This window comes from Malaya genurostris, chromosome 3 (genome assembly GCF_030247185.1).
Source record: "Malaya genurostris strain Urasoe2022 chromosome 3, Malgen_1.1, whole genome shotgun sequence".
Lineage (NCBI taxonomy): Eukaryota > Metazoa > Arthropoda > Insecta > Diptera > Culicidae > Malaya > Malaya genurostris.
Window position 1 is genome coordinate 57616984 of NC_080572.1, and position 20908 is coordinate 57637891.

Sequence of the window (20908 nt, forward strand, 5' to 3'; positions counted from 1 at the left end):
TCCTTAACTCAGAGTGTCTTCCAGCTGTCGATCTACAAACTCAACCCTCGAACTCTGGCGATCAGCAGGACTCGGAGGGCGGCTGCATGTGTTAAAATTTGGACGTGGACCCGCGTTGGCTTTACAACTGCGAGTGAGCGAAAGCCGATTCATCCTACGAAAAAACCTACTCAAAAAGCCGAAAATAAGCTGCAATGTTGCTTTGTATTTTTATTTTCTTTTTTTTTTTGTAATGGCTCCTCATGTCGGAGGTAAAGCAACAATAAAGATAAATAATTGATAGGAAAGGCAGGATAAAAAAAAATCAAAATAAGTAACGACCATTTGCGCAAACTGCAGCAATACGGAAGAGTTCAATTAAACAAAATGAAGGGCAAACACTAGGATTTAACAATTTAGCTATGCAGTAACCAAAGTAAAGTTTCATCTCAAGAAAATAACTCAAGCACAAACCGTTAAAAAAAATACAAAACAAATTGAACAAGTGCAACCAGTGCAGGTTATTTGGAAATATGCTACATAATAGTGTTAGTTTAGAGCGAAATGCTAACAATTAATGACAATTGCATTATAACATTTCCCATTTTTATATCCAACCAAGACTGTTCGAAATGGTCTAGCGAGCTGACACTAGTTGTATAATGATTGTTTGAAACACTCGGCACCCTTTCAATTGAGAAAAAAAAGAAAAAGTAATTATTTCGACCGCATCGAAAACGTTCTAAAACTACAACTTTCATCATTCCCACCCAAGACCGGAGTAGACGAGAAACGCATTGACAGTACGGTATCCAGATAGCTTTTACGAAGTACATACTTATACCAAACACGTCGTGTTGTGTGTGCGTGTGCTAAATACTGTGACGCCTCAATCACCGAATTTTCTACCCAACACAATGCTGATTTCGCAGTCACTATTGCGTCGTAGGGAACAATTTTGTTCCTCTGTGCACAAACCTATTAGTAGTACTACTGTATGTTAAGAACAATCAATTGGCTAGGCAGTGTTGATCGGTCACAGTGAAAACTTTTTCGTTACTAAGGAAATACTGTTTGGCTTCCAACGAATGCTTTTGAACAGGCTACAAAACAAGCGAGTTGCCAAATGTATAAGGAAGAATTCTTTTAATATAAAAAAATCAGTGATTATGAATAGCGATTCATGATCTGCGTGTTTGGTAAAAGAAAAAAAACAACACCCAACAGTTAAGTGAGATTCATTGTTTTATAAAATCAAATTACCTTAATCCGTACCCATTTTTGAACAGCGGCTTCCTTAACCGATCTCAGCATTATTTCTAACAGTCGATGAATATTACCGTGTTACGTCTGTGCTTTGAAGTTGAATCACCAAATGTACAGTATAAAACTAATCAAAATTTGTTGAAATATGGGAGTAAAAATGGCCCAAGAACTGCATGAAAACTCCGTAAGAAAAAACTTTCAATTATTCATCTACATTGCTCGTAAACAAAAGTGCAACAAATGACCATGCTGGGAAATTGCCGACACCGACCTGATCGAATATTCTTACCGATTTAGGTTCAATGTCTTCTTCAAAAGAATTATTTGTGTTCGGCATAATGGTGCTTTAACGATTTGACCACGATAGCAATTGTGGACCCACAATACGTAGAGTTTAACCTTATCTATATTGATATTCTGCCACAAAGTCCGATGAACCGGCCTGTCGGATGGGGATGAATCCCAATTAGCACAATTGCTAACAAGCTTAGGTCATGCCCAATGAAACAGTGAGCTCTTGGCACTTAAATGTATACCGCAATATCCACATAAATATCGCTAAGAAGATAATCAAAAGGGAGAAGAATCTCCGATGATATTCAGATGCTGAGTTTCCACTACGCTTCAGTTCAATATCGAAGTGATTCGTGCAATATTTAATTATTATATTTTTATTAATAAAAAATAATGAAATAACGACTGCGATATTTTCGATGCACGTAGGGTGGTCAATATGAACAACAATATTTTTTCCACATTCCAAATAGTGATCACAGCGACGAAAGACTGTTTTAATTTCAGCTGGTTGAACACTACACTATTTAGAATAAAACCAATAAAACGCTATTTAGAACAAGTTTAATTAGTAGAAGAAACAGGAGCGCAGCATTTTGCATGTCTATAGCATGTCACAGCAGACATAGCATTCGAATGGTGCGTTTGAATTGGCGTAGCGATAACTTGCGCTCCTGGTACTTTTACGTATGATATTCAAGCTAAATTAGGTAATATTTATAAATATTACATAAATACATTTCGAATACATCCACTTATCGACGGAGTATAAAATTACAGTAGCTAAAAATGTAGCATTTTCTTCATTTCGACAACCCTACGCGCACTGAATATTTTCAGAAAGGTTTTTGTTCATCGGCGAATTTATTCATGATGTATTTAGCAAATGGTTGAGATATAACGACTATGAACATTCATTTCCCAAGAATCTTATGTTCGAGAATCATATCAGATATATTCGATGTGCGAACTTTTTTCTTAAATGTCATCGATGAGGATGTTCGCTAGTAAACTTTTCACAACTGAATTTTTGCCAAAATCAGTAGTGAACTTTTCTTCAGTGAGTTTTCTGACCGATTTTTTTTGTCTGGAATTCACTTGCGAAAACTTTCAGTCGCGATTTTCGAAATTTCGATTTTTCTCAACAATGATCACACAAGTCACTCATCGTGCAAGCCGTTGTGGTGACAGGAAATCCCAATAGCGGCCCTTACACGATCATTAAAAGTGTCATTACTAAAAAGTAATGGCACTTTTAATGATCGTGTAAGGTCTACGAGTTCAGTAATGACACGAGTAATGATGGAATTCCGGATTTTCCATCATTACCAACATTATTTCTTCTTCTTATTTTTTGTGTGGAAGTGCTGAATATCTTTAGAACTATACGCGAAAAAATGACAAAGTGTAGATTTAAGTTGTTAATATTTCATTAACCTTAACGTTTTAATGGCAAATCAAATTTATTTTCAGCTGAACGAAAATAAAAATATTACTATTGCTATTGCTGGAGTAGTTACAAATACTCATCATTAATAATGAACGTGTAATGCTAAAAAGTAATGATTACAGTAATGCAGTAATGACGAGCTTTTGAGCAGAAGTGTCATTACTTAGTAATGACACTTTTAATGATCGTGTAAGGGCCACTAATAGCGGACCTTACACGATCATTAAAAGTGTCATTACTAAGTAATGACACTTCTGCTCAAACGCTCGTCATTACTGCATTACTGTACATCATTACTTTTTAGCATTACACGTTCATTATTAATGATGAGTATTTGTAACTACTCCAGCAATAGCAATATTTTTATTTTCGTTTAGCTGAAAATAAATTTGATTTGCCATTGAAACGTTAAGGTTAATGAAATATTAACAATTTAAATCTACACTTTGTCATTTTTTCGCGTATAGTTCTAAAGATATTCATCACTTCCACAAAAAAAATAAGAAGAAGAAATAATGTTGGTAATGATGGAAAATCCACAATTCCATCATTACTGAACTCGTAGACCTTACACGATCATTAAAAGTGCCATTCCTTTTTAGTAATGACACTTTTAATGATCGTGTAAGGGCCGCTAATAGGTGTGAATTAGAGCTCGCCAAAATTCCCCGAGACATTCACCCTTATTCTGTGCGTCGATCGATTCAAAATGTTTCGATCGAATGTGCAATTTCCATTCTGCATTCCGTTCGAGTTGGGTATGAACTCGAACATCATTCGTTCGAGTTGTTCAATTTTCGAACATTACTCGATCGACTTGCGTACGTATTACTTCTGTTCGGTTTAGAATCGTTCTAATTTGTTTATACAAGTGTGACGGTTTCATTTACTAAGAAATGAGTTATATAAATAATATAGAACGTGTAAGTAGTGTTGACAGCTTTCATGGTTAGTGTTCGAAATTGCAAGTGTTCCCGAACAAGAGTCGATCGAATCATACAAGTCGAGCGGAATAAAGAATGCCAAATTCGAACTCGAACGAAAGTGTAGATTCGTTCGTATCACAAATCCGTCGGATTGCAGAATCGCGGTGATTAGCAAGAAGGAGTAAGCGACTCTATTCTCCTTGTCCAAATCGTTAAAATAAATTTGTTTTTTTTTATGAAAACAAGTTGGCAAAACGTCGAAATAAATTAAAATTCAAGACGAAATACTATCTGAACACACTTTTTCGAATACTTCTATTAACTTCAGGTGTGAAACATAAACCATTTAAGCTTGTGGCATACGAAAAGAAAATTGCTTTTTGGTCATGCTATCCGATATCATACCACCGTTGAATACAACTGGAACCAAACACCACCAATCGAAATTCATAATCATCTGAGCCTGCAACAACACTGATGTGTTTGTTGTGCTGAAATTTTATTTATATAGCTATTGAAACAATCGGAAAATAAACAGTCACATTAGAAACAGCTATTGAACTCAAGACAGTAGATAAAAATTCAACAACCATAATAACATAAACAATACAAAAATCAATCACTACGCTACGCCAGAATGTGTCGTACACTTTGTCTTGCAAACAAAGAATGGTCATTAAATACAATTCTAAGAAAAAAACATAGGAAAAGTATGAAAATTTTTAAATACAAACCTTACCGCTAAAATATGAGCATTACTAAACGAGGAAACTCCTCATTCATTCATCAAAAATCGACAGTTAATCTATTATTACTAGGAGGTGTGAAAAGTTAGGAAACCTTAATCCGACTGAGCTCAGATTAAGGCAGGGAATTCGGGATAAATCGTACATCTTCACATTAGTCGCTTTTCATAGTTAAAATAAAAAAAGAATATTCATTGAAAACGCTATAGTCTTTATCATGTTATTCGAATTCAACTGCTGGCAGCACAAAGTTCATAAATACGTTGTCCCTAATTTCGTACTTTACATTGAATGAGATTTGGTTTTTAATATTGGCCATCATTTTCATATCGAAACAGTTCAAACACTCCAGAAGTGTGCACAATTTTTTCGAGTCAACCCTGCAAGCTGCCTCCGTTAAGGTTTCCGTTTCCTCCGTAGCATCGGCTGTATCAAGTGATTGTGCCAAACCACTCTGCAAACCCTTGTAATGACTACCTACAGTAACCACGTCTGTTTCTACTACCAATGAAAATTCCCCTGCCAATGTCACGTAAATAGTTACCGACGGCGAAAGATTCTTCATCTTGTCCAGTAATCCTTGGAGTGATTTGATTGATGGCATACTCGTGGTCAAATGGTAATCCATGTTTAGAGGAAGATGAAAACTTATCCACTCACTTCGAGGAACTACTGTCACCGGGATTGAATGCTGTATCTTGGGACATATGATTTCACCGTCATTGTTAACAGTTCCGCTAATTTCAACCATCAGATAGGCGAGATCCGTTTTAATCAGCTTAAGCTTCATATAATTCACGGGTGTATTTTTCAAGGTGGACAAGGCGCGTACAAAATTTGCCGACTGCCCAGTGAGATAAATTTCATTATGTTCCTCATCTACTCCATCCATAACGTATTCACTGAAAAATCCATTACGATTTGATGTATCTATCTCACACCACAGGAATTGGGCAGCCTCCACGTTCGTTTCAATCTGAATAAACATTTTGGACGGTTTTATATTGATAGCAAAGTTGCGGTTTATGCGCGAACAAGTCGTTATGATGTTCAGAAGCTCCCGCATATGAATGGTATCGATTATCACGGCACGGAATTTCATGATGTCATTGATCCACAAATCAGCAGGAAAATAAACACTTTAATGTTTTTTCGATTGAAAGTTTATTCTAAACTCCTATCATAATATGTTATTTTTTTCGCATATCGTTACGATGTTGAACAACATTTTTTGTGCTTTGTTTTGGTGTTTTCTTTTTCAAATTCAATTCTCGGTTAATTTTTCAAAAGGGCGTATAAGCAAGTGACAGTTTCTCTTTAATCACTCTCTCTTTCGATTATTGTGATGTGATTAAAAGATTTTTTTTCGATATCACTATTCTGTTAGAAAGTCAAAAGTTTCGGGTATCATTTCATGCAAAGATTTGAGTGATAAACGTTAAAACCGCTTGGTAATTAATAAAAGAGATAGTGAACAAAGAGAAACTGTCACTTGCTTATACACCATTTTGAAAAATCAACCGAGAATTGGCAAATTATGGCAAAGCTGATTTCGGTACTAACATGTGATTAGGGCATATCGTGCGATATTCCCTTTTAAAAGTTACGAAAAATAATGCTCATTACTCAAGTTTTAAACATGAAATTCAAGCATATTGCGCACAATTTCGTAGATTGGACTTCTATCTACGAGATTATATCGACTATTGTGTAAATGAAGGTTGTAGTGCCGAGCAATGAGCATTATATTTTGTAACATTCGCAAGGGCCTATCGTGCGATATGCCCTAATCACATGTTACTACCGATTTCCCGGTAGCGACCAGAGATGCCAGGTAAAAATTTCAAATATCTGCAGGCAGGGTCTGTAAATCTGAAAAAAAATCTGCAGTCAGCAAGTATGTCTTGCTGGCAGCAATTTCTCTATAAAGTATTAGGTTTTTTATCGTGACGACACAAATGAACAAGTATTCATCCTTGACAGTTCAGCGGTACTGTTTACAAACAAGCTTAAACAAAAATCGAAGAGCACATCTAAAACAATCATTTTTACACTTTGCAACTAGTCACTTTTATTTAATAAATATCAAAAACGAACCGTATTCAATCGTGAACAAATGTTTTAAAACTTTATTTAGGCGATACGGACCGTAAATGGTCTGATCCAATTTGTCAATAAACAAACAAAAGAAATTTCTGTTTACAAACAGTACTGCTGGACTGTCAAAAAGTGTTCATCCGATTGAGGTTAGCAGTGACGGTAAAAAACCTAATGACACGCAAAACTGACTTGGCGAGCAAAAAGGTGGGTGGGTAATGTCAGAGACATAACTGGATGTCGTGAATACGAAAAAACTGATACGCTCCCATCACTTTTCCGAATATCAGTTAGTTGATTGATTGTATGAATTGTGCAAGATTTCCTCTTTTTCACTAATAGAGTTTGAAGCGATGTACCTACATTAAAATACAGATTAGTTACATTAAACAGCTACTATTCTACAACTATATATTCCAAACTTGAAACAATTCTTTTATAATTTGCTAATATAGCAGGCTAGGTACGACAAATTTGTAGTTTATTTTTATTGATGCTACAAAGTTCGAAGATATCTGATTCTTCTCGAAATTTCAGTACGAGACAATTGCAATGGGCTGGTCTGAAATGTATCGACGATCTTCGGTATGCAAGAGTCATTCTAATAATAATAATGATAGTAATAATAATAATAATAATAATAATAATAAGAAAAATAATAATAATAATAGTAATAATAATAATAATAATAATAATATTAATAATAAAACAGATTAACCTGTTTATATGGCAACCCTGTTTCGCATGGCATATTTTTACACGGTCCCATACTAGTATAAAAATGTGTTCAACATTCGCTTTCGCATTGCCGTTCGTAAGTGAATGTGTTAGTGACGGTACAAATCTGCTTTTCTACCTGTTTCGGTGCCATCGTTCTGACGGTGTCTCGTACATACAGAGTAGCTGCTTTAACTCAAATGACGCTATTTCTCACATCACATTTCAATTTATACTGGTAGCGGTGTACGGACCTCCCCTTCGCAGAACGGGAAACAGTGAGACGATATAAAAGAGAGAGTTAGTAGAGCGGCAGTCAGTAATACTGAATTGGCTGCCTAACGGTTAACAACTTCTTGTCGAATTTTCACGCGGAAACACGCACACAGGAGGAACAATTAAGGGCAAGGCAAAGTCCCGCTCGAACCGTGCTGGTCTGCAGTTCCCAGTTGGCAAAATCCATCGTCTGCTCCGGAAGGGAAACTACGCAGAGCGTGTCGGTGCCGGTGCACCGGTCTATCTATCTACCGGAGTACTTGGCTGCCGAAGTGTTGGAATTGGCCGGTAATGCTGCCCGTGACAACAAGAAAACGAAAATCATCCCTCGCCATCTGCAGCTGGCCATCCGTAACGACGAGCAGATGAAAACCCCGTCCTTTTCAGGACGACCACATAACTGTGATAAAGAAATATTTAGATTGCTTCAAGTTTAGCCAGTTCTGATACGCCTGGAAAGTAGAATGCGCAAATTAAGTGGAAACATTAATTGTCATACCGAACAGTGGCACAAACGGATCTAGAGTTCAACTAACAGCAAATGCACTCATAGGCTAGCACTCGTATCATGTCGAACAACCTCTTGAGTTTGTTATTTTTACAAATAGGACAACGACACGCTACACATTCAAACCAACCGATTGAGTTAGTCGGGCACAGAAGCCATAGTCAGAGTGAAACCCACCCATAAATTTTCCCATATGCTTTCCCTCCCACATACACGCAGATTCGTGTGTGAAATGTCATACCTCTGTGTTTTCAACAATTCATCCATGCCAGCGTACCTAGGGTTTACGGGTTTAACCTCTACATTCTGCATTTCCAACACTCCGGCCGGTTCACTGGTATGGTTTGAAACACAAACACCTCCCTTTTCGCTACTGGCACAAGGAAAAGTGCTTTTTCTGTGTTCACCTCACTGAAAGGGTCGGATTAGGTTGAATTCGTGCAAGAACACTCATTTCAATAGCAATGCTACAATTAAATCGACGATGAGTACTCGACAATGATTGTTCCGGAAACTATTTAATAATAATAATAATAAAACAGATTAACCTGTTTATATGGCAACCCTGTTTCGCATGGCATATTTTTACATGGCCCCATACTAGTATAAAAATGTGTTCAACATTCGCTTTCGCATTGCCGTTCGTAATTGAATGTGTTAGTGACGGTACAAATCTGCTTTTCTACCTGTTTCGGTGCCATCGTTCTGACGGTGTCTCGTACATACAGAGTAGCTGCTTTAACTCAAATGACGCTATTTCTCACATCACATTTCAATTTATACTGGTAGCGGTGTACGGACCTCCCCTTCGCAGAACGGGAAACAGTGAGACGATATAAAAGAGAGAGTTAGTAGAGCGGCAGTCAGTAATACTAGAGGTGTGCAAAACAGCTCATTTTGGTGAACAGCTCCGAACCGATCAGCTCACCAAAGTGAATCGATTCGATGTATCAGCTCATCAGCTCTTTTAGTTTGAACTTAAGGTTCATTTTGTGCGCCGTTTTTCTTATGCACCGGTTTTCTTTCATATGCATGATCGAAATTGAATCATTGATTTGCAATGATGCAATGAGCCGAAGATCCGATCAGCTCGTAGCGTGTTCCCTTCGTCATAATGTAGTGAACTGGGTAGCAAACGAGTGAGCTGGTGAGCTGCGGTTCTTTTGAAAAGAGCTGTGAGCTGTCAGCTCACTTCAATGATTCGATTCACTGAAACAGCTCAGGAGCGAATTGCCCATCTCTAAGTAATACTGAATTGGCTGCCTAAAGGTTAACAACTTCTTGTGGAATTTTCACGCGGAAACACGCACACAGGAGGAACAATTAAGGGCAAGGCAAAGTCCCGCTCGAACCGTGCTGGTCTGCAGTTCCCAGTTGGCAAAATCCATCGTCTGCTCCGGAAGGGAAACTACGCAGAGCGGTGCCGGTGCACCGGTCTATCTGGCGGCAGTGATGTAGTACTTGGCTGCCGAAGTGTTGGAATTGGCCGGTAATGCTGCCCGCGACAACAAGAAAACGAAAATCATCCCTCGCCATCTGCAGCTGTCCATCCGTAACGACGAGGAGTTGAAAACCCCGTCCTTTTCAGGACGACCACATAACTGTGATAAAGAAATATTTAGGATTGCTTTAAATTTAGCCAGTTCTGATACGCCTGGAAAGTAGAATGCGCAAATCAAGTGAAAACATTTGTTCTAATAATTTGTATAAAGTATACTAGTATAAAGATGTTTCTAAATCAAAATTTTCTGTTTCGTATTGCGAGACAGCGTTACTGTCCTGCCGTAATATCATGATCAAAAAGCGCCCCATACTAAAGAATGCAACTCTTTCGCACGGCATATTTGTGTACTAGTATAAAGATGTATTCAACATCATCACTTCCACTTTCGCATTGCCGTTCGTAATTGAATGTGTTAGTGACGGTGCAAATTAATTTAACTTCTCGTGTGTGCCTTGTTTCGGCAACAGTTGCTCGGAAAATGGTAGGAAAGCGATAAAATTCAACTAATTCTTTATGATTATTTTTAGCACTTAAAAGTGCTATTTGAATTTGCTGGAATTTTCGGCTGCCTTTCATCCGGTTCTCGCTGTCATCGTGCTGACACTCGTGCTTTAACTTAACTGCCGCTATTTTTCACATCACCTTTGTTAGAATTCTTTTCCTGTACGCAGAACGGGAAACAGTGAGACGACAGGTCCACGATGTTGCTCTCGTGTGTCTTGTTTCGGGAACAGATGCTCAGCAAATGGTAGGAAAAATGAAGCACTCAACTTTTATATGGATGCTCTTGTATAGATGCAGACATCTCGCGTTCTGATTGGCTGGTGCTGTCATGGGTTAAATCAAACAGGTTTTTCAATAGTGTACTATTGAAAAACTTCAATGTTGTTGCAATACACGTTCAAGTTGAAAAATTTCGATTCTATTGGTAGTTAGATTATATAAATCCTTCTACAGATCACTGAGCTATGAGCTTCCAAAATACGAGAAAGGCAAACGCGCCATATGAATTATCCTCTGACACTCGTTTGTACCAAACATTTAAGAAAAGTTTAATTTTGAACTATTTAAGATTATGTCACACAACTGAAAATTTTATCATTAAATTGTGATCATATTTCCGATGGCATGTTGCAAGAATTATGTTGATTCATTAGATACAACAGAAGATATTCACGATCAAAAACTTATCACTCTCTCAGAGGGTAAATTTTGAAAAGGCGCCCCATAGTAAAGTAAGTCGTATTCACGACAAAAAGAAAAAGGTCGCGGAAATTTCAAAAGTCTGTTAATATAGACGAAAGTCTGCGAGAATTTCAAAAGTCTGTAAAAGTCTGCGAGAATTTCAAAAGTCTGCAAAAGTCTGCACAACAAAAAATGTCTGCAGCACTATACCCCAAATCTGCAGATTTAGAGACAAATCTGCAGACCTGGAATTTCTGGTAGCGACACCTGCCAATGAAAAATGGAACCAAGAAAAGGAGTTTTCTTTCTGAAATTTTCATATCGGCAGTAGTGATTTGCAAATAGATATTAGCAATAAAATCAATAAAAGTACACTCGGAGTAGAAGAAAATCGATTTCAAAGTGATTACTACTACTTTTTTTAGTGTAAACTACGATTAATCATGGAAAATCTTCAGAAATGTGTGAAATTAGGTAAGGTTAGGTTTTTTCGGATCAACATTTTTTTTGAAGAGAAACCAGTGTAACGTTGATTTCTCGAGTACTAGAATGTATAGCGATCGAGTACTATTTACATCGGATACTTTATTTGTTATTTCCAGACATTTGAAAAATGGTATCAAACCAAGTTTAATGCTCTATTCGGAATAAACAGTAGATTTCGCACAATGAACTAAGATCAACATTACCGCCTCAGAGTAAAAACTTTTTCTTCAACTTCTACTACACTGAGCTAAATTTTCTTTTTCACATTATATGATATTCTAATGATTTTGCACTATTAGCATTTCCAATAATAGTTACAAGATGTGTTCAACATCATGTCAAATATATGAGATAATCTTATGAAACATAAAACTCTTCTTAACGTTATTTTTACAGGATTTCCATATAACGAATGAAATTTCCAGTCTGAGTCAAATTTATTGGCGCGTCTTATAACCATTACTAGATATCCGTACAACATACATTGGAACAATTTATGAAGCGCATATTATTTTCACTTCGAATTTATTTAGATAGGTTCATATATACCATATGACTAGTTTTATAAAATTTATTATATATATATATATATATATATATATATATATATATATATATATATATATATATATATATATATATATATATATATATATATATATATATATATATATATAACTTTCAATGGAGGTCATACGAATAGCAGATAATTGATAAGCAGATAATAGCAGAACTACTTTTCGTTGAGGATTCAAGCTTTACTAATATTCCATTCGGTGAGGGAGCACCTCATGATAGTTGCGAAAGAGAAGTGAGATCCCGAGACTGAAAATAAAAAAATGAATCTTACTAGACAGATAGAGTTATGAAATGTACCGGATATATATTTCATGGTCCGTTAACGCATATCCTTGAACGAAGTTGGATGAGCTGTCTTGTCAGCAATTTAAAATTACTTTGAGATGCGGAACCTCCTGAAGAAATGGTCTGGAGCAGTTGATGAATATCGAGGACACAACTATTCACGACTTTCATTGGATTTCCATATAAATTATATGGGATATTTTCATAACTTTCATTATGATAACGTCCATTTAGATTTGACGTACACATTAAATAAAGATTATAAGTTTCCATATAATTTCTATGAATTATATTCTGCATATGATTCATATGACAAATCTAATGCATATATATAAGATTTTCATTTCAGTGTATGATTTTTCAAATGAATTTGCCCGTTTTCATAAGAAATCGTTGAAAAGGTGGAGTAATTAGAAATTTTCCTACCGATTTGACAGCTCTTGCTGAAAGTATCATCTCTAAACAAGCAGCGCCTCTACATTTCAGTTTTGCGACAATATGCCAATTAGAGTGACTTATAGCAAAGACATCATATTAACAAGATATCCAGCTCTCACATTTCCCGAACAAATCACTGGCAACATCCTTTTTTGTGAGCATGTCGCCCTCAGGTGAGTCCGCATCTAATCTCATACATATAAGTAGGGAAGAGAAATGTCAAATTCGTGCGCGCCAAAATAGCAGGGCTGCGCACCCATACAATTGACATGATATATTGAATGTGATGCCGTGCGATGGCGTTGTTGAACTGAAGATTGATTTCGCTCCAAGCTGACAGGGTCTGCTTATAGGCACTCTAATGCCAATATAGCTTAAAGAAAAGACGGTAAGGGATGCCATTTCCACAGATTAATCTGTGTTTCACGATTTTCAACTATCTGCATAGATTTTAAAAAGGGTTCAATCAACGTGTGAATGTATTGGTGTGGCTGTTTTCAGCGGTTGTGTGGTGAATACTAGTGTGAGTATTTCGAAATAACCCAATGAATTTTGTCGAGCCGTATTGTGCCAATTATTGAAAACATATATGCAATAAAAATACTGCAATGCCAAGAGAACAGCTGAGAAAGGCATAAAACCGTTCATGAAACTCTATAACACGTAATGGAACTGTTTTCTACTTGGTTCATAAGTTCATAACTTACGAAACTCTATATGCATTTTCCGCAGTGTATGATAATGAGTCAAAAATGTTTTTACCTCAGTATAAGATTGAACCCATAACCAGATTGTTGATTGCACGAAAATTAGTGAATTTTCTGTCGACTCTCTCACAATAACTTATTGGTTTACCTAAAATACAGCAGACAGTGTTTTGGAACATCAAGTGGAGATAATTTTCACAATTTGAGAGTCGCGATGAGTATCAAAACATCGCAGTGTTTGGGGCTCGAAACGCGAGGGGCTCGACGTAATCGGCATACTTTCAAATGGCTGGTGCTCACATACCAGTGTCAGATGGGTGCAGAATACAGATTTGATACAGATTTCCTAAATATAATACGAATCTCCCAAGAAGCAAAATAAAAACTTTTTCGTATGAGCAATCTATTAGTATTTGATTGCAGTGAGGAGAAGCTTGGTCTTGGTCTCATTGAATCTACCATTCTACAGCAATAATGTGTTGGAATAACACCTTTTAACATCATTTTTAGTTGAAATTTAATTTTGTTAGTTAATACAGATAAATAGAGATTTTTTGTAGAGAGTAACACAGATTTCCTATGAAAATACCGGGCATCTCTGCGCACAACAAACTTTGACTTCGGCTCGCACACATTCGAACTTCGTATATAAATAGATCTGTGCATCCTGCATCGGTGTGAGTAACAGAGACGTCAAATTGCTCAATGCGGTACTAACATGCAGGGCTTGTATTGTGAATCCTCAAACGAACGAAGCAACAAAAAATATCTGCTGTGAACACTTTGCTTGACATAGCTGAATGAGAGACCTATATTAGAGAGAAACTGTATGCGTGAGAGTATATGCTACTGAGCAGACCAATTCCCCTTGCCAAGTAAACTGTCTGTGCTCTCAGTCTCAGTTAACACATGAACTAAGCAATCCATGACAATGTAATGAAATGAAGGGTTCGCTCTCGTTAGTATTGTACGAGAAAGAAGACCTTGCCTCACGGTGTGCTACAAGACGCGAAGCAAAGTCATATAGGCAGTGTTTACGGTTTATTTTTAAAAAGTAGGTTTACAGAAATCATTTTTAACATAATGTTCGCATTTCAAGACCAAATTTGATCACATTTCAAACATACTTTAAACATTTTATAGCAGAAGTTTTGCATTTGAGCCCATTTTCAAAACGATCAATTTGTTTCTTGGCGGTTTACACTGTGTATATATCCGAGAAACACTAAAAGCAATGTTCTTTAAGTTAATATTCATCGGAACTAAAAGTTATGAAACTAGTTTCCTCATAGGCATCTACAATATTAGAACCATTCATCAAATGCTAACCTCATGAAGCATAGGTCTCAGCAAGCGGGCATATTCATGAACTAATGAACGAACGATGCAGCTCTCCTGGCTTGGGTTGCGCTGTGAATTCTACCTGACATACGAATGTGTGTGAATAGCACAGATGGTGAAATCCTTTCGTTCATATTCGTTGCTTCAATTTGCAAGCCCTGCTAACATGTGATTAGGGCATATCGTGCGATATTCCCTTTTGAAAGTTACGAAAAATAATGTTCATTACTCAAGTTTTAAACATGGAATTGAAGCATATTGCGCACAGCTTCGTAGGTTGGGCTTCTATCTACGAGATTATATCGATTATTGTGTAAATGAAGGTTGTAGAGCCGAACAATGAGCATTATATTTTGTAACATTCGCAAGGGCCTATCGTGCGATATGCCCTAATCACATGCTACTACCGAATGGCACAGATTTCGGAAAATTATCACAGATTTGCACAGATTCTGCAATCGAATACAGTTTTTCACAGATTTTTGAAAATCGATAACAGTTTAAGGTTTAAGCATCAAAAACTACAGAGCGATTGGAAATAGTGATTCTGCTCAGCTATTATGGTACGGGAAACGTGCAAGAAAAACGGGAAAGATTTTATTTTGTACAGACAGATTTTTGGGTTTTTTGGCTTGATCACAGATTTTTGAAAAAATGACCTGGCATCCCTGTTTTAGATAAGTGAGAGTTTTGGTACGAAATGTTTGTTTTCCTTTCCTATGCGTCCCAAATTGTGAGTTTTAAATCAGCTAATGTTTAAATATTGTGTAAAGACGAGGAAAAAATAATACGATGAATCGACCTAGCTTGGACCAATTCGATCAAGTTTGTCGCTTGTGTTTAAATCTTGTTGATTTGGTGTATATTTTCGAACGAAATACGAAAACGCAAAAAGAATCGCTTGGGTTGTTAATGCGCGAAACCGTTGAAATGCTTGGACTTTCGGTGAGTAGTAATACTGGTAGAAAAGAACTTTCCGATATAGAAACTTCCGCTTTCGTAGAAGACGTTATGTTTCGTATAACTTCTAATGTTTCAGATAGAGCCGGACGATGGCCTTCCAAAAAAAATTTGTATTAATTGCAAAAATTTCTTGCGCCAACTTTACAAATTCAGAAATCAGTGTCAGGAAGCGAATGACCTTCTTGTTGAAGCCTTCTCGTGTTCGCCAAGTGACAAACAACCGACATCACGAGAACCTCCACTTCAATCAAATATTCAATCCCAGCTCAAAATTGAAAGCTTTGAACAAGTTATAGTAGAATCTGAAAATATTTCCCAAAATATAGTCATTCATGCTGAAGCTGAGGAAGCCACAGCTGAAGCCAGTAATAGAACACTTCTCTCTAATCAAGTTTCTGTGAAAAAAGAATCACCACACGTACAAAAATCGGTGCTCTTCGAGGAAAATGTGGAGCAATACGAATTCCTGGAAGCAGATCAAGACGAGGATGAAGAAGAAGAAGTACTGGAAAAAATCGTATACAATAAAACAGCTCAAAGTGAAGCGGGATCCGAACCTGACTATGTCATTGAAACCTTTGATATATTATCGGAAGAACAAAACCCAGAATTCGGAGCAGATAATGAAGAACGTAATGAATATGAATCTACGCAAAATGAGGAAAACCAGAACGAAAAAGAATCTAGAACAGTAAACACACTGAAAACGGAATCGAACAAGGGACAATTATGTAAAATCTGCGGCAAGCACTCTACCTGTTTAAAATATCATATGATGTGTCACACCGGTGAGCGACCTTTTCCTTGTAATCAGTGTGAAAAATCTTTCCGAACTGCTACCAAATTGAGGATACATGTGAATGGTGTTCATCTGAAGATCAGAAAATACACTTGTAATATATGCAATAAAAAATTTCTCGACTCCGGTAACTTACGGAACCACAAAGTGATTCATAGCGGAGAACGTAAGCACGTATGTGACTATGAAGGCTGCGGTAAAACCTTTGCTCTGCAAGGAACACTAGCAGTCCACAAGAAGTCTCACACGCAGGATAAACAATTTGCTTGTGATTATTGCTCTAAACAGTTTCTGTACAAGTAAATTTTATGAGTATAGCTATATTATTTATGATTATATTGTTTTCCATTTCTAGATGGCTTCTTGTGAAGCATTTGCGGATACACACTGGTGAAAAACCGTACCAGTGCGATGTTTGCTATAAAAGTTTTACAACCATTACTCATATGCATACGCATAAGAAATCACACGACCCATCCCGAGAGAAACCAACAAAGATACGAAAAGCGACCATTGACAGAAAAAATTTGAATCAGTCTAAACAACTTGGTGCTGAAAATTGACTCAAATGGATATATGAATCGAAGATGTAATATAATTTAAATAATTTAGTATTTCATTTGTGTGTTGCTTCTGAATCCATTTTACACCATACACTTACTGAAAACTGAATGTTGAATGAGCATTTTTGGTAGGGATAATCCACGACAAATATAATTGGTAGATCCTTGCATTCTCATTCAGATAGTTGATTCGTACTGCAGTAAATTAGGGCGTCTTCTTCCAGTTTGTGAAGTCAAAATCTTCAAACTTAATATAAATATAACTCTTGTCTAGTATCCTCTGCAAAACAAGTAATTTGACCTCTTTTTGAATAAGAAAAAAAGTGGTTTGTTATAGTTTGATTATATTCCATCGAAATCATTTCCATATGTTGGTGCAACCGCATGAAGAAAGATGTGAACACTGCTTAAACACAGCATTTGACAGCAGAGATGCCAGCACGCTTAAAAATAGTTACTCAAAAATGAGTAAGATCTCACTCATCTACAGAAAAAGTGGAACAACTCTAATTTAGAGTAACTCCGAAGTTACTCAAATTTGAGTTCTTCCACTGGAAACGATATTTGGGTAAAATCTACTTATTTACTGAGTGATACTTTATTTGTACATATACCAAAAATAGAGTAACTATCACTCAAATTTTGAGTGAAATTTTATTTTACATTTACCAAATTTGCAAAAAAATTGCTCCTTTTCTGAGTGTATTGTATTAAAATATTAAGTAATTGAACTCAATACTATATCAAGTGGTGGTCGCTTGGAGTAGTGTGTCAATTGCAAATTAACATACATGTCAGTTATGCTCAGGCACCAATCATACACTTTTTCCTCATAACGACTCACCCTCGAAATACGCGATCTCACTAACAAAAAATACAACCTGTTACTACAAATGGTTATTACAACTTTTAGACTGATCTTGCGAATAGTAACAAAAAAACGAGTTCTTGCGTTAAACTCAAATTTAGAGTAGGAGTTACTCAATATCATTGATGATAACTACTGAATTTTTGACGTTTCCATGTATCATTTGAAAATGAGTAACTAGTACTCAAACTTTGAGTAACTTTTTCTAAGCGTGTAGTATAAGTACACTTAAAACTAAATCTACGTATTTGACTTCAACGAAAAGTGGCATCACTGCGTATATATATATAAATGAGTGACAAAAAATATATAAAAGAATTTTACAAATTTGTTTACGTCTTTTCCATGCATTCGTGCGACGGTTTCTATTAGCCTTTGCTAAATTTAATAAATAATAAGTGTTACTTCTCAGTAATGGATTCGCCGGCTCTAGAAACACAAGAAGAATCGACCAGTGAAAAGAAAAACACAAAAGAACTACAGCAGCTTCGTTTCTATATTGAGAATTACGAACGGTTGTGCCGGCTGTGCTTGACGAACGATCGTTTGGTCAATCTGTATAGCATTGTGCAGGGCCGAAATGTGATTTACGTTCGAAACTTTGTCAAGCAAGCCCTCCGGCTGCTAGATCAAACGGTGAGCTACAATGAAATATGCCAAATATGTAATTATGAGTTTATTTCTATTGCAGATTGATAAAAAAGATCGCCTACCGAATTTCATCTGCGAAAAATGTGAGCGCAACTTAAATATTATATTCAATTTCAAAAAAAAATGTGATGAATCCAGACGAATCCTGGAAAAAGTACGAGATAAAACAATTTCCCTGGAGGACTTGATGAAATCGGACGTTTGCCCTACGGTAAAAGAATTCGAATGCAGTCGAGCTAGAATAAAAGCAAACACCACTAAATCAAAGTGTGAAGAGATTTTGAAAAATGTAAAAAGAAAAATGTTAACTTTTTAGATATAATTGAAATAGCTTTCAGATTTCAGCTTCCACAGGACATTCACATCGGAAAGAGAAGAGAGCCTGTTAAAAAACAGATAATTGCATGTTCGGTCGGAGCAGAATTAGTAAGCACTGTTATGAAATTGGAACCCGATGATATCAAAAGGGAAGTTGCAAGTTTAGGGCTTATTTTCCCAGAAACTGACCTCAATTTAGACCTGAATGATTTTACAAATCTAGTTGACGAAGGCCCTTCCAGATTAGCTCAAGATGAAAGTGAGTCGAGTGACGAAGAGTTTGATGCCGATCCGGATTCTGATAGCGAATGGAAACCGGAAGAATCAAACCAAACAAACTTCATACCTAGTGATGTGAAGGAACACGAAAATCGTGGAAACAATCCGAACAAAAGGGAACGCAAAGTAAGGGAAGTGGCAGTTACTAAGACTGGTAGGCTTTCGAAAAAGTTACCCAAGGAAAAAACTATCTGTCAGGTTTGCGGAGCCTTGGTCAATAATATCAAATGTCACATGATCACCCACGAAGATATTCGGCCGCATCAGTGCGAACAGTGTCCGAAAAGTTTTACATCTCGTAACAAACTACAGTCGCATATAAACAGTGTTCATCTTAAGAAACGAGATTTCAAGTGCGAGGTTTGTGGAAAAGCATTTCTGGAGAAAAACAATTTGAAGGGTCATCAGCGAATTCACAACGGAGATAGGAAGTACAAATGTGATCTCTGCCCTAAGACGTTCCTATTCGCAGGGACACTGCGTTGTCATAAGCTGACACACACCCAGGACAAGAAGCATGAATGTCAGGTATAAAGTTTTGTTTGTACGATTAGTTCGTTTTAATTTATTCCACATTTTTCTAGGTTTGTGGCAAACTGTTCTTAATGAGGACCACTTTAAATAAGCATCTTTACGTACACAGCAACGAACGGCCGCACAAGTGCGATTTGTGCGAAAAAACGTTCCGAACGTCGACGCACAAGATTATACACATGCGTACGCACACCGGAGAAAAGCCTTTACAGTGCAGGATCTGCGGAATAGGGTTTGCCCATCACAAAGCTCGTAGTGTACATATGAAGACAAAACATGCCAAAGAGCTGGTTGCGATGGATATGCTCGATGAGAGAGGACATTTAAAGTTCTAGTGATGCACTACAAGTGTTTTCGAACAGCGTCTAAAATAGAGCTGCGACGTACGAAAAGTTGTAACATAAACGTGTGGTTTTCATTTTCCGAAAAAATGGGTGTATACACGTGAAATCCCGGCTTGAATGAATCCAATCCAATGGAGTTATTCCAAAATACTTTTTCTATTTATACACTTCCCATCGATAAAAATTCAGCTTTAGCTTTCCTAGTATAAGAGAGAAAAGAACCTCTGATTCCGCGCATTATTTTGACACAACCAATGGTTACAGTCGTAAATCAAACTGTTCGAGACTATTAGATATTGGCCCTTATTACCGTTCTCACTTCCACTTTCACATTTACTTCACTTACATGTCACTTCACTTGATTTTCCTTATTACCAGTATCACGCATAGTGAAGTAATCACCGCACGTTTTCAGTAATATGCAGGGAAGTAATCTCGGGCCTTCAATATTCTTACTGTACTTCAACTATGCGCACTTTTCTCTGCTCTCCTTATCTATCGTTTGATGAGGACATTGATATCTGTTATAGCATCCATAACTCCGAGGATGCCAGCAATTGTAAATCTTTGCAGAGTGATGCCCGACCATTTCGTTCTCTAGGGGAAAAGCAATTTCAATTCGAATACTTTCTCAAAAGAAGCCATGATAGATTCGCAATCAGGATGGCTGAACATTTCACAGACACATAATGTTATAAGTATCTCTACTGCTCTCTTGTTCATTTAATCAAGAAACATTTGGGTTTCGTTTGAATCTGTCACTCAAAAAATACATGATACATGATCATTCAGAATTACCATCAAT

General features: G+C 36.8%; 3 protein-coding genes across 6 annotated transcripts in view; 2 read left to right on the top strand and 1 right to left on the bottom strand.

Moving 5' to 3' along the window:
• LOC131439468 (ras-related protein Rab6) overlaps window positions 1-4862 on the top strand; it is a 62438-nt gene extending 57576 nt beyond the window's left edge. For both annotated transcript variants that reach the window (XM_058610509.1, XM_058610511.1), the window contains exon 6: window positions 25-4862. In XM_058610509.1, coding sequence (XP_058466492.1) covers window positions 25-95 — 71 coding nt within the window. In that variant the 3' untranslated portion in view covers window positions 96-4862. The remainder of the gene's footprint in view (window positions 1-24) is intronic.
• On the bottom strand, window positions 4843-5985 carry LOC131439465 (checkpoint protein HUS1). Its single transcript, XM_058610505.1, has one exon. The coding sequence runs from the start codon at window positions 5761-5763 to the stop codon at window positions 4882-4884; it is 882 nt and encodes a 293-aa protein (XP_058466488.1). The 5' UTR covers window positions 5764-5985; the 3' UTR covers window positions 4843-4881.
• Window positions 5986-15362: 9377 nt separating this feature from the next.
• Window positions 15363-20871, top strand: LOC131434548 (zinc finger protein 271). 3 transcript variants are annotated; one of them, XM_058601366.1, is made up of 6 exons: window positions 15616-15729; window positions 16902-17135; window positions 18390-18613; window positions 18669-18917; window positions 18974-19753; window positions 19810-20871. In XM_058601366.1, the coding sequence occupies exons 2-6, from the start codon at window positions 17123-17125 to the stop codon at window positions 20092-20094; spliced, it is 1551 nt and encodes a 516-aa protein (XP_058457349.1). In that variant the 5' UTR covers window positions 15616-15729; window positions 16902-17122; the 3' UTR covers window positions 20095-20871. The 3 variants fall into 3 exon arrangements, with proteins under 3 accessions (XP_058457352.1, XP_058457350.1, XP_058457349.1); XM_058601367.1 differs by lacking the exon at window positions 16902-17135 and having other exon boundaries at window positions 15600-15729; XM_058601369.1 differs by lacking the exons at window positions 18669-18917; window positions 18974-19753; window positions 19810-20871 and adding an exon at window positions 15824-16845 and having other exon boundaries at window positions 15363-15729; window positions 18390-18465.
• Window positions 20872-20908: the final 37 nt, after the last annotated feature.